Here is a 16,685-nt window from a genome sequence, read left to right on the forward strand (position 1 = left end):
GCAATGTGACCTCCGATTTAAATCATTGAATAAATAGTTTTAAATGCCTCATTGAACTCAATGGAATTATAAAAAATAAAAAATAAATAATACTTGCCTCTCGGGTATAGATTTCATCATATTCTTTGCTTATTTAGATATTATAATGCGGAATTATAAGCATAACACCGAAACGCAATACCACTAACACAGTTTACACGACACACACACATAGTAGCCAGATGCAGTCGATAGTACTCGCGACGCAGAATGAATGAATAATCGATCTATCGATTTCTCGATTTTCGTGCGCGCAATGCCGTTACATTGAAAAATTAATTTCATACAAAAAGTATTTATAAAGATTATTTCTCATAACCAAATTAAAAAGAATAAAATACTTACCGTTTGATTACTATAAGCATAAAAATTATATAGATTAATATTTTTAAATAAATTTTTCAATAAATTTTTATTTCAATCAATTTTTCAATTATATATAATAATGCGTTTAATTTATATGATATTAATGATAAGTATTATAATGTGAAATTTAATTTGACTTCATTTTCTAAACATGACTGTGGACAAACAAAACAGAAAAATACTTTTAGAAAAAAAGATTTTATTAGCTTGTTGGACATTGTACATCACCATCTTTTCTTGCTTTTAGTTGTAATATTTCATTTAATATCTTTTTTTCCAACTCCAGAAGTGCAGGTGGTTTTTTATACTACAAAAAAGAGATAAACATAACAGTTATGTATAGGTTGCGGACTTTTATGCATTTGTAGAAAATTTAAAGGTGCAAAAATGCATAGAATAATATACAGAACTATATAAAATATACAAAGTACTCAATATTTAATAAATGAAACCACTATGAAATGAAATCACTATTTAGATCCTGCCCTTCGACTTATATTCACAAAAATATAATATTGCATAAAAGTCTGCGATCTAGTTATGTAAATGTATTAAAAATACAGATACTTCCCGTACCGTAATAATTAGCGTACTGTATTGATGCCTGAAGGATATTCTGTCTTGTGCTACTTTTAATCCAGCACGTTCTAAATCTGGAACTATTATCTTTTTAAAATATTTTTTGTTGGTTGTACGAACAGTTATTGTGTTATCATCTTCTGCTGTTACACTATATACATTCTGTGGGTATGGCAAATTCCTTATGCGCCATTCAAGTGCAGTCTTTGTAATTCTTCTTGTAATAAACGGCTATTATAAAGATATATAAGGTAGTGATTATTATTCATTATATCTTAGAAAATTCAAACATGTATTTAGATTAAATAGGTAATCATATATTAGATACATAATATAATCTTATACTGTGTAAAATAAACTTTACATACAGCACTTGAACTTTCCTGAATCCCATATACTTCAATATTATTTTGTCTAGGTTCAGGGTCTCCAATTTCTACTTTCCAACCTACATCTTGTCCAAGTTTACCTTTCTCTTTCCATGCTCTCCGTACTAAAACATTTGTTTCTAAGTGGTACTCTTCTACCATTTCCCTACCATCTTCCATTAAAAAATGGACTTTTCTTTTTCCTATATATAAAAGTATGTAAAAACATTACATTTGATATAATTTTAAGAAGATGTAACATTGCTTTATGTAACCATATGTAATTATATATATCAAGTTACATCTGACAACATATGTTAAAATAACATTTAAACAGCTGATAAAAGAAATAAAAATAAATCATATACTAGGCACATTCATATCGGTAATTTTGTAAAGCACATTTACATTTTACATTACATGTAAATGAATTTTACATATAATATATAACACATTTTTCATACATAATTTAATTATAGAGAAAAGTTTGAGATTAATCCACAACATTATCAATAACAAACGTATAATACAAAATTTCAAGTGACAGTATTTATTGATTAAACATTTTAAAGGTTAAAAATGTATATTTAAAAATCTTCACATTTAGGCAATCTTTGAATAGTTCTTACACAAAAAAGTTCAAAACATAACGAAAGCTTTAAGTATATGACATTAATATATTTTTAAATTATCTTACCATCTTGGATAATTGCAGTTTTCGTAGCATTTTGAATAAGTCTTAACCACTCCTCAGGCGCCATTGGTAAATACTTCATCAGTTTCCTAGCAACTCTCTGCAATTACATATATTTCATATCGTGGTAACTATTGATACTTTATTAATATTCAAAATACTACATTGAAAGAATCATTAAACGATTTGATTAGAAAGAAACATGTTTAAATATATAAATAATGTAAATATCATAATATATAAAATAAATTGTTAATATTTTTCATTAGCCATATTAATTATTTACAGTTGTTTGCAAAAGGGAATATATAGGTACATACATTTAACTTGACTTGCAATTAGTAAAAGTTCTCGGAACCTTGAGGGGAGAAGTATTTATATTCGTCACTTATTCATATATACACACATTGTTTACAATAAATTATACACTATAATTTTTATATGATGTTTAACTTTCTTGTTATATACTATGAAAATTATTCTTTTATTTACGTATTATATGACTATTCTAGTATGCTTTCTAGCATCACATGTAATGTATATAAACAATAAATATTATAATTTCATGCAAATATATTGCAGAGGTATATTCATAAGAGAAATATATTGCAAAGAGCCAAAGAAATAAAGTAATATTAGGCAAAATTGGGTTTTGCAAAGTGATATATCAGACTATCCTAAATATTTTTGGTCTATAACACTGTAACTTCATATAAAATCTCAACTTTTGTTCGTATTAAAAAACCTATATTACTTTTGCATATAGAAATATATTATGTAATATTTTTATTGTAAAAATTATTTTTGTTTATCAGCATTATAGTTACATGGGTAACAGCTTTCACAGTTTTATTTTTATTTTTAAGTTCTTAATTTTTCAAAAATAGCATGAAGATGGACAAGTATCATGCACATATTATATTAAAATGTATACAGTAATTTCCCCAAAGGTTTATTCAGCTTTATTTATACAATATAGAAATTTAATGACATAGGAGATCTTAAAATGACAATGTGATCAGATGGAATTGAGGTGTATAAATCTAGTTCGTTTGTACAATTCACGAACAGAGTAATTGTAAATTATTCTTTTTGCAGCAATTCTTAACAATGTGATCTCCACTCGCTAAATACAGTACGTAAAGGCAGCCTACACCCAATAATATAAATACAATTGTGTATGTAAATGTTAATAAAGACATGACTATTATAAATTGTCGGCGTAAACAGTATTTCTTTTTCGTTTTATAATCTTATAACATATATCTCAATTATTACTCTGCATATATGTATTTATACATATACATGTATATACATAAATACATATGTTCGATATTTATATATGTATAATATTTATAGAAAATTATTCTAACTATATTAATATATATATACAAAGACAAATGTGAAATACCTAAACTTTATTCGTCCCTTACTTTATAAAAATATGTGTATTTGTTATGTTTTCGTTCATGTTTCAAACAATACTATTATTAATATTGTAGCAGTACAACACGTTGCATTAAAAGTATCCACATAGTCACATTAATTGCTAGATATCTTCCCACTTTATATTACAATTTATCGTTAATATTTCATTTGAACGGACTGAAATTTAACATTTTTGGAGCAGTTTACTGTACAGAACACTAAACAGTTCATAGAACAATATATATTATTCGATGCTTTAACACACATTTTTTATTATTTAAATTGTTCCTTTCATTTAATTTCCAATTTAATAAATGCAAGTTCAATTTTGCATTCCTGTTTTTTTATCATTGCAAATTACAAACATGTTGTCCAACAAATGTTTATTTCCCTAGCATTGCATATTTGTGCAGATATATTTTATCTTTTCCCTATTGAGTTATGTATAACAAACTCAATGTAACTCCCTTTTTTATTCCTACCAAAATATGCAAATATTTATGAAGTTTGGCAAGTTTATATAATTTTGAAAGTGATTTAATTTAACAGACACGAATTATATTGAATAATCACATTTCGATGTGATCGTAGATAGTTAACACCTACGTCAGTTATATATCAAATATATATCATATGTATATATATTCATAACTGAAACAACTGCATCGAAACGCATTAAATCCCCTTTATAAAAATGTAAGTATATGTAATATACTCACTATATGTATATGTAATATACTCACGGTGCGTAAAAAACATACATGTACATATACATGCATTTAGGATTAAAACACACTTGTGTTATAAAAATAACAAAAGAGAATTGTAAGAAAATTATTTTAATTGGATTATTATTATAGTGTTCCCTTGAATTTTAATAGAAAAAAAGTGACACTTAAGAAATTTTATAATACGATTCTTTTTTTTTAAATGAGCTCGTGATTGTAAATCAACTCATAATGATATCGTTGTTTAAAATAATAAATAAAAATTTTACATTAGAAAATATAACGCAGACTTTTATAAGTGTTGTCTACTTTTTTTCTATTTATATTGTTTATTGATCTATTTATGCTATATAACTATATGTACAATCGACATTTCTTACGTTTGATGATTATTCTTCAGTCGTAAAGAAACGTGAGACTCAATGTGAGTTTCTGCAAAACTTTTGAAAAATTTTTTCATTTATTTGAACATGTGTGAAATATATCAGTATTAAGCAATAAGCTTTCTACGCAAACTCGTCATTGTGGTATTTAAAATTGTAAGTGATTTTTCATCTCAGCACCGCCTTTATGTTCGTTTTGCAAAAGTGCAGCCGGTATATGAAGAAAATAGAGTTTCTCTTCCCAAACGTTTTAAAACGTGATTTCTTGATAATTTCATTCCTTATGTTCAGGATCAGGTTTTGTTTTTGGTTCCATTGTTGTAGGACGTGGATGGTGAGGATTTGTCTGGTTCCTTGGCACTAACAACACATTTCCATCGGCAGACTGTTGAAGACTGTATTCGTAGGGATGATACTGATTGCCATCAGGGTCCCGCAAGGACTGTAAATTAAAGTTGTTTTTAATTTTAATATACGAATAATACATCCAATTATTAACTTATATTATTTACAAGCCGAATTTCTAATTTATTTGCAAAATAAATAACTAATAGAATATACTAACTTGAAATACATGACGATAAAGTTGACTAAATTTGTCTTTTACACGTTGTCTTTCAATAAGCATGAATTCTCGTTCACGAATAAGCCTCATCTTGCGGTCTCTCATCTCCTTTACTTCGTCAGCGAGACTAATGATTTGATCTAGCTTACGCTTGCGACAGTTTTGGGCGGCAACTTTGTTCTTGCCCCGTCTTCTAATGTCACGTATCAAAGACAATTGTGCTTCACTGAGATCGTATTTACTAAGACGTTCGTTAAATTCGTCCATTGGTAGATTAATAATATCATTCACCGGAATAGGGACGTTCAACGCCCTTGCTCTTTTCTCATCTCTAGTTAGGTGTTCCTCGCTATCACTTTTACGTACTAAAAAAGACATTAACGAAGATTACAAATGTAATACTATTGATGATTATAAATATTACATATAATTAAAGTATATTATAATGTTATTAATATTATTAATATTTTTAATAATATCTTTTAATTATTAAAATTAATAATATAGTATTATTACATTATAATATTATTAAAGTATGCAACAATTATGTTGCCAGTTTGATCTATACAGTTCACCTTTTTTGTCACGAGAAACTGGACGTTGAAGAGATCCGGAACTTTCTGCAGGTAAATGGTACGTGTGATTATGATGAACGTGTTCTATAGCTGAACGTCCTGATGATATAAAAAAGAAGCAATTATTATTATGCTTAATATCTGACACATCTCGCTTACTTAAATAATACGTAATACATTTTATTTAAAATATTTGATCGTCTTAGAGTTCTGTAAGGTAAAGCTAAGAAATATCTGTTTGATATGAATATTCAGAAGCTAAGAAATCAGTTTTACCTGATTGATGACGACTGAAATCTACACTACAACTATATTTTATTTCAGGTTGAGGCCCAGCTGCACCCTCGATCGGACCAGAATAGGCATTTCCTGGTGCCCCAGCACCGACTGTGTGCGATTCATATTCATATTTCATTGGAGTGGTAGGATGTGCTGTAGCTCCGAGAGGCGAACCTGCCATGTATGAGAAATAGATGTAAAATCCATTAAATCTTAATTACATTGTATCGATTATTTTTTTTTTTTTTATAAACTAACCAGTTCCTTGTTCCTGGAAGTATCGTTTTGCAAACATCTGATGTTTTTTTTGAGCAACTGGAGGCATTGTACGCTCTGTTTGACATCTTGGAGAACCAGCATTCCTTCCAGAAACGGAATAGCTGCAGTCGTATGACATGCGGTATTTGCTAGTAACAAAATGACTAATGTAATTACATAAACATTATTAATATTATGATTTACAATTTACGTCATTTACTTTCATTTATCGACAAAATTATATAGTCTTAGAAAAACTATAACTTGCGACAGTCGTATCTTACATGACCAATTATTAATTATTGTAATTTGTAAAATTATATTGCAAAACTTTATTTGTTTCATTACCATCTTGTTTTTATTATGTAAAAGAATTTAATAAAAATTTCAGTAATAACGCTAATTCGAACAAGAAGCGAGATTGCAATACAAAATATAGGAATTACTTATCAATTTGTCCGATTGGTAAATAACATTCTATTGAAATTGTTTCATTATTTCAATATAATTTAATCACCTAGCATAATCCATAGTATAATGAGAATCAGCTTGTGTATGGCTAGAATTAGATCCAGTTTCCATCCACTCGCCATCCGAAAGGGATGGTACACGTTCGCTGCCCATGCTGCTGACAGCACTATCACTGGATGCATCCATCCTTTCGTCTGTTACACCCGGAAGTGTCGTAACTCCTGTTGCCGAAGAGGTCGTACCACCAGCTGTCTGAACTCCTGACAAGGCTGCTGCTCCCGTTGGACCAGAAGCGTTGTTGTTACCATTATCTAGCATGCGCATGGTATACATGCCTGTAACATTTTATTTTAATAATAATATGTTATCATTATATATTATATTAATGTAATTTAAGTTATAATATAAATCATATAACTATAATTAAATGTATCTAATAAAAGAATTTTTTTGTAGAACCAAAGAGAGAGAGAGAGAGAGAGAGAGAGAGAGAGAGAGAGAGAGAGAGAGAGAGGAAGAATTAAGGCGAAAATATAAATACGGACAGATATGAAAAAGCGATTTTATGAAATGATCGATTTTTCATTTCCTTATTTACTTGACTTATAATTTTGCTTATCAATGAAGCCTATAGATACGTTAATAATTGTGAAAATGTGTACTATATACGTACATTTGAAATTTTAACACAAATAAAAGATTTGATTCTTTTAATTAAAACGGTTTTATATTACGACATTTTCACTAAACGGATAATTTTAAGCGTCATCCACAACAATTAAATTATATTTAAGAATTATTAAGTCTGTCTTAAAATATCCACTGAAATATGTGTTGTATTAAGCGAGCACTATTAATATACACGAAATGATGGAGTATTAAATTTGTAATAGTACATTTTTATATAAAATATTTCTATAAAAATAATTACACATTGTGTGTAATATTTATTTTTACTGAAGTTGTCAAGTTATGGTGCAAATGAAACAGTTGTATGTAATAAGAAACATTCGCATGATTTTATTAAATAATTACTTGAGAAACAGTGCATGTATATATTTCATTTAACGAACAGTGTGAAAATACACATGCCGTAAGAAGAGGAAGGCTCAAGCTCAAGGTCTATTGGTCGCGTGGATTACTTCTTGATCAACCATGCCTATTAATATGCGCTATATCTTGAAGATATAATCAAGAAATCGTGAAAAATTATACGATAAATGAAAGAAATACGTTATGTATAAGAATATATTTATTTCACGTGTTATCGACTCTACTTGCCCTAGTTTAATTTAGAATGAACTTATCGAAACATATTCTACATATTTATTCAACGAATCAAAATTATTACCAATACCAGATATATGTATGAATCAATAATTTAAACATAAGATAACTAGTAAATTTTATCAAATACACATACGTATATAGATATACAAAATAAACACAACTTGGCAAGTTTATCGGAAAATAACATATTGCGAAAAAGATAAAAATTAAAAAAAGAAGTCAATATCGCCTGTAGAATCCATGCCGGATATATGACAAGAAATTAACGCAGGAACGTTGCATTCAAAGAGATTAAGATGCGCTGGTACAGTGATACCGTGTTTCTTAGAAACATTCAGCACATTCAGCTGCAACAGAATCGTACGTGACTAAGATCAAGTTTCATTCGTTCTTATCAACTAATTTTGCGAAAAGAAATACAATGCTTTATTACCATTTCTTTTTTTCTTTTTTACTCCTCAGTATACTAACGACTATATACGTATCTCAGATAAGAGCTATGATACATTTTTAAATTGTTGATTCTTTCAATACATTGTCCTTATTGATGCAAGTTTCTCAAGTAAGTTTGTTTGCCTCGAGAAGAAATATGTAAATTACACTGTGAGGAATAATAATGGTTTCACATTACCAATGAACAGATGAAATGTCTGTGCGATTTAACGTTTGATTAGTTGTATGTTTGCTGCATTATATATATATAATATATTTAACTACTATACGTACTACATACGTACATTGCATTTGAAATTTTAGCACGAATAAAAGAATTAATGCTTTCAATTAAAACGATTTTATATTACATTTTCAATAAACGGATAATTTTGAGCACAACAGTTAAATTATATTTAAAAATTATTAAGTCTGTATTAAAATATCCATTGAAATATGTGCTGTATTAAGCGAGCACTATTAACATACATGAAATGATATATATATATATATATATATATATACGTAGTATGACTTAATGGTTCAGACTAGGCTTGTTATACTCATTCGAATATTGTTATTTATCATTTTTCATTTAATCCGCTGAAATATATTCAATAACAGAGTATCCGTTATATATAGCGATGTAAGCATGAAAAAATATGAGGTGCAAGAAGAAAAAATATAGTAAGAATGCACAGAATAAATCGTTAAATTGTCGTGACTCAGCACTTTCGATCTCAGCGATAAGCTATCAGACTAACGAATTCACTTTTCAATGGAACCTATAAATGGGAAACGTATTATGATATAATATCATTCTTATTCAAGAAGCGCGTAATTTCAGTCTTTAAGTATCGCTTAAGTGCTTAAGTCGAACGCTATTTGAGTTCAATAGATTCAATGCTGGTCACAGAGTTAATCCAGAGTACATGTAGGTCGATGGCATATCAAACACGTGATATACTCTGCACATTGTGAACTATGTATATACCTAACTATATATACGAATTCCAAAGCTCGCGCATATTACGTTTCTCTCTTCCTTCTTACGACAAAATCAAGCAGTCTCGAATATTATTTATAACTTCTTACATTTCCTATCGTGAATAAACATACTATAATCGGGACACCAAAAATGCAAACAATGACAATTTGCATAGTTCATCTTTAACGAGACAAGGTCTCTACAAAGAAGTAAGAAACTAGCGCGTGAAATATGAAAACGATATTATTTCGCCGATCACTGATAAGTCGAGCATGAGTCGACGTCAAATGCATACGTTTAAATATTACTCATTCTCGGGAAAAAAATTACCTACGTGGTATATATACGATAACTCCCATAGTCGCCATTTAAGCTCTAGAAGAGCTTAATCCAAAAATCAATGTTTTCGATCGATACGCTTTAACATCAGCAGAATATCCTGACTATATATTCTTCTCTTCGATTGATCGGTTGTTTCGCTTTAAACGTATCTACGTATAAACCGGTACTATATCTCGAGAATTTTCAAGGTACAGTAAACGGTACAATACGTGTAGGAGTACATGTTGGAGAACGTCGCCGGCGTAAATGTGTTTTCTCGTAGTAACCAGCTCTTTAGCACCTTTACTTTACCAGATGTTCCTTTCTCTCTTTCACAACAATCTTCCGCGGCATATTGAATCTACCTCCTGCTGGTGCATATTAATCGCGCCGAGATAAACACAAATATATCTACACTGTGTCCCCCTTTCTTTACACGCAATTCAACAATGGCTCGGTGCTAAGGACAAAGATACAGTTATCAACTCAAGTTTAGATTCTTGCGATTAAGAATCCGTTTGTTCGTCGATACGATTCACTATGTTTCAATCGATAATCACTTTTGTCGTTCAACAATATCCAATTCGATATTGTTCACTATATCGACACATTTTAATGAATTAAAATAACCGAACATTTAATGAGTCACAAACTGTCACACAACCGCATGATTATACAAAATTTGATATGGGTCAGTAAAAAACAATTTATTACAGATTCAGGGAATCATAGTTCATCGTTGATGAGATGCACACAGACGGGAATCTATCATGGCCAATGATTTCTCCTCGGAGAACACATTATGCCCGTCTAGACTCGTACGATTACCGCGACATCACGAGATATGTTAGATAGGCATTCGATCGCGAACGCAGCGTAAACATAACTACAGTATTTTAGTTGGTGGCGCGTAGCCGAGAGGCTGACCCGGCGCGGGGCGTCACCACTCACTTCAAGAGGCTGGTGACTAGCGTCACTTTTCACTTCGGCATTGGACGGACACCGACGACGGTGGGAGCGACGTCGTACGACTACGTCGCGTGTCCACCGATTCGTCATATAGTCAACTCTGCGTACCCTTGGACAATTCGTTCATCGATCAGTAACTTAGCGTATTTCATGTTAATCTGTTAAGTCATCTAGCTACACGTTTTAAAAATACTATGTCAAGGAACGATAGCAATTGTCATGTATATAACACTATTGTAATCTATTTACTTATCATAAAAACAAACCGATAGTTTTACTACATTTTCACGTTACTATCATGGAAGTATTTCGTTATTTACCTTAGAAACTTTTTATGTATTCATTATAATATATGAAACATTTTGAAGTTTCACCGGTACTGTCAGGATCGTATTGGTTTAAGGAACCGATCTGAAAATGTACACGGATGCTACAAGACATTTACTGTGAATAAAAAATTAGTACACCATACGAACAACAATCTTAACCATATAATAGCAAGCGATAAAAATGGTCTTGCTGAGGCCATCGAAGCTTATTAATATAATAAATAATTTGACTGTTTAGATGCTTTGCTCGTCTCTGTGGAACATATACTTTCACTAAATATGCTGTAGCTTTTGTGTACATTTTCAGATTTGTTTCAGAGTTTACCAATACTACTATGATAGTCGAGTTTCATTCAGTACGGATAAAATTTCAATATATTCCGTATAACACACGTATCTATATAATATATTTATATCGTACATGGCAAGATATATTTGTAAGGAGAAACAGTTGCATTTCCTCTCGTGCGTATCAGTAGCATAGTATCAAGAGTTCACGAAAGAACAATTTAATTACAAATATCTCACTTTTCTCTTTTTCATGTTCCATTGTTATCAAAGAAATAGTAGAGAACTGACCTTGCTAAAAACAAGTTCGTTTTAGCGCGATCTTGAACATATTTTATCGTTTATACCGCTTCGCTATGATTGGACTTTAGAGTCCTTTCTGATAAACCCTTGTACTCTAAAAAAGTGGAAAACTTCCTTGTGATACGTTACGTGCCACTCTCTGTTGAATAAAACAAGTAGAATCGTTTCTAGGCATGGCATACAAATTTAATTGATAAATCAAGTTTTTATTGATATTAACGTTGTATTTTTATTATATGGAGTGAGATAACATGTAACCGAGAAAGACCGAGAAATTGATTGGGAATATCGTACGATATATTGCTGTAGGATATAATCTCGAGTGCAATCAAAGCTGATAAACAAATAACAACGTTTTAAGATGAAAATTAATGATACGTCCTATATGTTATGAAATTTAATAAAACGCTGATTTCAGTAGAACGATAAACATAATTAGGAGAAATAAAAAAGTTGTTTCTCATACGCATGAACTTTTCATGTTGCTACGTTACTTCTAATTTTATCAATGACATAATAGGCTGTCTTGAAAGCGGTTGTATCTTCTCATGTGATATAAAATTTTCCAGACTAAAAGTCACGTTTCTTTTTATTCGTAAAAATGACACTCTTTCACTTCTCTCTTCATAATTAAATGCGCACGAGAAAACATAGTATTACTGATAATGTGTTCGAGATATTAGCAGCAACATAAAAGAAACACAAAAAATTGAAGTTGCAGTAAATATTGCTGCTTAATTGACGTATGCGCAAATGCAATTCCAGTATCTATATAATGGCGCGATTTTACGACATACGGTTACTCATTAATTTTGATAAATAAACGGAACGAATTGTATTCCGAGTATAGCGATTTGCATATCAAATCGTAAATTGAAGAAAGAAGAAACGTGTTAGTAAGTAACACCAGTAATAACGTTAACAAAGAAAGAACTTAAATATAACTTTTAATTTGGGACGATCTTACTTATGTAATTCATTTCAACTAATATTTATTTTATATATTAAACAACAAATTGAGCTATTTGCAACATCAAAATCCAACGACGTCAGTAACAAAATTAAACAAATTCAAAGAATTTGGATTTAACATTTAATGTGACACCATCGATTTATACGGTTTATTTCAATAAAATTTTCCGCAATTCCATGGAAATGGTCATCAATCAGCGCAATTAACGTGCGTCTTGCCCACATATAGTGCAAATGTTCGTCTATCGTAATCACGCGATATAACAGTGTAAGGAAACGTAACTACATAAGTATGCAGCCGACAGTCATTCGTACTTTCACCGCTGTTCGTGGGTGTAGTTTTGCAAACTTATCTGCCGCGTGTACGTAATTATCCCTTTTGTTTTGCATATCCTGCTGTTTTACACGGACGTTAAAAACACAGAAAGCGTTCTTTCTTTTTATACCAGGTGTTATTACGCTGGAAAGAAAGAATAGGCTCGTCGAATCTAATTAAAACGGGACACATTTACGCTTCCTACAGCCTAACTATACGACATTAAAACAGCACATGCGACAATTTTACGTTTTATCGTTTACATCTAGCTGCTGTAACATCCATTCGTAGCCATCTGCGTCATCTTAAAATTGTCAAGGATAAATGGCGATCACCAAATTGCTGTCTCATGAAGCAAGGATGCAAAATATTTTTATAACCGGATAATATGATAATAAAGAGCGCTCGTAATAATTTATGTTGCCAGGTTCCAGGCATGACACGACAATTTTTTTTCAAGTAAATATATATATATATATATGTGTGTGTGTGTGTGTGTGTCTGTGTGTATTCCCCTTAATATCTAAATAGTCTATCAAGATATCAACTATCTTATCGTACGAACGATAACGTTTCAGGGGAATCGTTTAGAAATCGTTTTTTAAGAAAGTTCATTACCTACGAGAAACATTCTTCCTTCGCTGTTACGAGATGCACTTTGCACAGACCTGTACTCTCAAAATTCATCTGTAGCGAACTAAATAGAGGAGAAGCCTTTCGAATAACCGAGGTCGCGTGACTAAGCATCTCAAATATGGATGCGATATCTGTTCGCAAACCTCGCCAAGTGATAATAAAGCACATGCAGTCGCGCACGTAACTATTAATAGCGGTGGTTTCCGACTTGATTTTGGGTGACGCTGCAATGTTTTTGTTCTTAATGCTATGTTTACGTCAAACGAAACTTATTACATAGTTTTCCTGAGATCTCGTTACGATTATCGATATTTCAATCCGTAGGTGACACGTTTTTTCCGAGGATAAACGCATGAAATGCGAGTGCACAGAAGACGATGAGTACGCGCGATCACTGAAAATAATTTAAAACGATAGTTTAATGTACGGAGAGGGAACGGCGCACGTTTGGCAAAAGTTGCAAAACACATCATCGACGTTCAAGTGTTAATTAATCACGATACAGGCGCAAATTTATGCGTGCAAATAGAAGCGTGACTGTAAGACAGAGAAGCAAAAGACGACACACCTGTGTAAGACACGTGACACGTGACAAGCTCAAAAAGCAAATAGCCAACGCTTGTTATCGTAAATATCGAGCTGAATTCAATAGCCGTATGCTAGTTAGCCGAGTATGTCATGTGGAATGTGTAAAGAAAACAATATTACGAAATTAGAACGACAACGCTTCACAACGTTTTATAGCAGTTTGTCCTCCAGCCGATAACCATTCGCGATATCAACATAATAACGTCGAATCGACGACCTACCATTGACGACGATATTTGTAATTTAAAATAAAACGCAGGAAAAGAGAGAGAGAGAGAAAGAGAGAAAGAGAGAGAGAGAGAGAGAGAGAGAGAGATAGGCTTGAAGAAATGGCCAGAACGTTATCACATGTAACTGCACAATAAATCGTACTATGTAGAATGAACAGATACACTCTCGAAGGATCATTTAAATCAAGCTGTATCTTCTCGTTAAGAATCACTGAAATTGTTCCTTACGCCGGAGTTATTAATTTTATAGTAATTACGATTATATCAAATAATAAATGATTTTTTAACAAGCACGTATGATGAATCATGGAAGTATTTGATGAATGCGTTATCGCAGAAAAATTTTTATGACCATATTACATAAAAAAAAAACTTTTTGAAACGTTATTAATGCTGCAATAACACATGGCTATTACGCTTATGTTGGTAAGGTTGATCTAAGGCGGAAATTAAAAGTTAGTTTTAATAAAGAAAAATAGAGCCGGTTTTAATAAAACAAAATACTACAAAATTAGTGCATTTTATGCAAGACGATTAGGAGCTGCGTTAATTGTACTTTATATGTGTTATATTTAAATAAAAGCGGCTCTTTCATACGGTGTACAATGGTATTTTTGTAACGATTGTAATTAGTGGAAAAGGTGTTTTCACTAAATACAAGGAAGCTTATTAATGTAAAATGGATAATTTACTGATCAAATACTTTGATGGCTCCTGTGAAATATGTTTGCAATAACTATCTTCTAATTTCCATGTACACTTTCTAATTCTTTTTTCAAACTTCACCGATATAAACACGATACCTCGCATTTCATTGCGACGCTAATGAAATTTCAAAATATCCCGCGAAACACATACTGAAACGAACATTTATGGTTATATTAAGCGTTCAAATTTGCGAAATAGAAAATACAAAGATTTCATATAATAATGAATATTTATAACGAAAGGAACACTTCTAAAAAAAGAGACAAAGATATTAAGCTTTCCGAACATATAACAGAAATAGTAGTGTAAAAACGTACATATTTTTGATTGCGAAAAAAATGTTTTGCACGTAGACGATTTCATAGTAATTTCTCTTTGATAGAATTTAAAGACGTTTAACTCGATGTTTAAAAACACTTGTAATATCAGTAATACGGTATAATTACTAGAAATGTATTCTTCTGTCCATGTGTCGTCGATCCAATTGCCGATCGAATAAACGATATGTATAAAGTTGCAGTTTGGTTATCAACTGGAACGCGTAAAATCATGATTAAAGATAAGATTTTAGTCAGCGATGATATAGTAAATACCGATTGATACTGTTGATATCGTCATAAAACTCTTAATCGTATTTCCATTCAAAATTGTATTAGTGATTTTAAATAAATTAATCAAACAACTATGATTCAAATACTTTATTAATATATATATATATATATATTATTGGTACGAGCATTCTTTGTAGTCGTAAATGAATATCATACCAGTACGTATCATAGGAAACCAATAAAAGAAGGATAAGGAAAAAACGAGAAGAAAAGGAAATTTGCAAGGTAAATGTTAGTATCTCGAACGTTATTATATTATATAATAGAATAACCTAACTACAGTGCAATTTTTTATTTAAACATAAAAAGAGATCATGTAAGTAAGACGTGAAATATTTACATAGCAAGTAGAGTACTTTGTTCTTTTGATGAAGTCAACTAATGAAACAGTTAAATCTCGTGGAACTACAATAATTGTGCAAATGAATTCAATATAGTATTAAACTTTTTTTTTTAATTTATACTTTACAATTTGTCCAGCTGGACATTCGGTAAATTTTTCTAGCTTATAGTATTAAATGAACATTAAAATTTATCAATCGGACATCCGGTATTTTTAACAATTGTATTTTTTTAATCGTATTTTTTACCATTGTATTAAGATCTATCTTAATACTGGATCATTAACTGGGCAATACTTAACTTTCTAATATAAGAATACATGCGTATATACATATATATGTATTTATGCTATTCAAGTTTTTGCGATGTAAATCCATGATTAGAATTATGTTTGCTTTTGTTCACAATTGTCTAGTCCACATATATTATCTAATGAAGATTATAAACATTAAATATCATTACCTTTGTGCGATATCTTCTTAATAAAATTAACGATAAAATAAGACAAAAGATTAAAGCGTTCAAGAAAAATATGGTTTCTGATTGTCTTGCAAGCACAAAATATAAAATTATTTTCGTCGCATGATTTTTAAGGATTTTTCACTATTTATTGAAATTCACGATGAAGA

General features: G+C 30.7%; 3 protein-coding genes and 1 long non-coding RNA gene across 10 annotated transcripts in view; all 4 read right to left on the bottom strand.

The window, feature by feature from the left end:
• Positions 1 to 232, bottom strand: part of LOC122568247 (RNA/RNP complex-1-interacting phosphatase) — a 44,769-nt gene extending 44,537 nt beyond the window's left edge. The window contains exon 1 of the mRNA XM_043727797.1: positions 98 to 232. Coding sequence (XP_043583732.1) covers positions 98 to 120 — 23 coding nt within the window. The 5' untranslated portion in view covers positions 121 to 232. The remainder of the gene's footprint in view (positions 1 to 97) is intronic.
• A 352-nt stretch (positions 233 to 584) lies between these two features.
• Positions 585 to 2,830, bottom strand: LOC122568281 (protein DPCD). The gene is made up of 4 exons (XM_043727855.1): positions 2,050 to 2,830; positions 1,353 to 1,555; positions 982 to 1,215; positions 585 to 712 (listed from the first exon to the last, which is right to left on the bottom strand). Exons 1-4 carry the CDS (start codon positions 2,126 to 2,128, stop codon positions 608 to 610), a joined length of 621 nt encoding a protein of 206 aa, XP_043583790.1. The 5' UTR covers positions 2,129 to 2,830; the 3' UTR covers positions 585 to 607.
• A 147-nt stretch (positions 2,831 to 2,977) lies between these two features.
• The window catches only part of LOC122568212 (segmentation protein cap'n'collar), a 111,266-nt gene continuing 97,558 nt past the window's right edge, over positions 2,978 to 16,685 (bottom strand). For 6 of the 7 annotated variants that reach the window (XM_043727701.1, XM_043727692.1, XM_043727683.1 and 3 more), the window contains exons 8-13: positions 6,780 to 7,068; positions 6,263 to 6,411; positions 6,002 to 6,178; positions 5,726 to 5,824; positions 5,151 to 5,515; positions 2,978 to 5,027 (exon numbers count right to left, since the gene is read on the bottom strand). In XM_043727701.1, coding sequence (XP_043583636.1) covers positions 4,860 to 5,027; positions 5,151 to 5,515; positions 5,726 to 5,824; positions 6,002 to 6,178; positions 6,263 to 6,411; positions 6,780 to 7,068 — 1,247 coding nt within the window. In that variant the 3' untranslated portion in view covers positions 2,978 to 4,859. Of the gene's footprint in view, positions 5,028 to 5,150; positions 5,518 to 5,725; positions 5,825 to 6,001; positions 6,179 to 6,262; positions 6,412 to 6,779; positions 7,069 to 16,685 lie in introns of those variants that run through there. The other variant, XM_043727740.1, reaches the window with a different exon arrangement.
• On the bottom strand, positions 8,127 to 9,754 carry LOC122568363. The gene is made up of 2 exons (XR_006317076.1): positions 8,457 to 9,754; positions 8,127 to 8,370 (listed from the first exon to the last, which is right to left on the bottom strand). It is a non-coding gene; the product is annotated as an uncharacterized LOC122568363 (long non-coding RNA).

This window comes from Bombus pyrosoma, linkage group LG1 (genome assembly GCF_014825855.1).
Source record: "Bombus pyrosoma isolate SC7728 linkage group LG1, ASM1482585v1, whole genome shotgun sequence".
NCBI classification, from domain to species: Eukaryota; Metazoa; Arthropoda; class Insecta; order Hymenoptera; family Apidae; genus Bombus; species Bombus pyrosoma.

Excerpts from the sequence above, each read along its gene's own strand:
- LOC122568281 (XM_043727855.1), bottom strand. The coding sequence starts at position 2,128 with ATGAAGTATTTACCAATGGCGCCTGAGGAGTGGTTAAGACTTATTCAA. Across the intron at positions 1,556-2,049 it reads AACTGCAATTATCCAAGATG|GAAAAAGAAAAGTCCATTTT; the intron begins GTAAGATAATTT and ends TTTTATATATAG. Across the intron at positions 713-981 it reads ACAGTACGCTAATTATTACG|TATAAAAAACCACCTGCACT; the intron begins GTACGGGAAGTA and ends TCTTTTTTGTAG.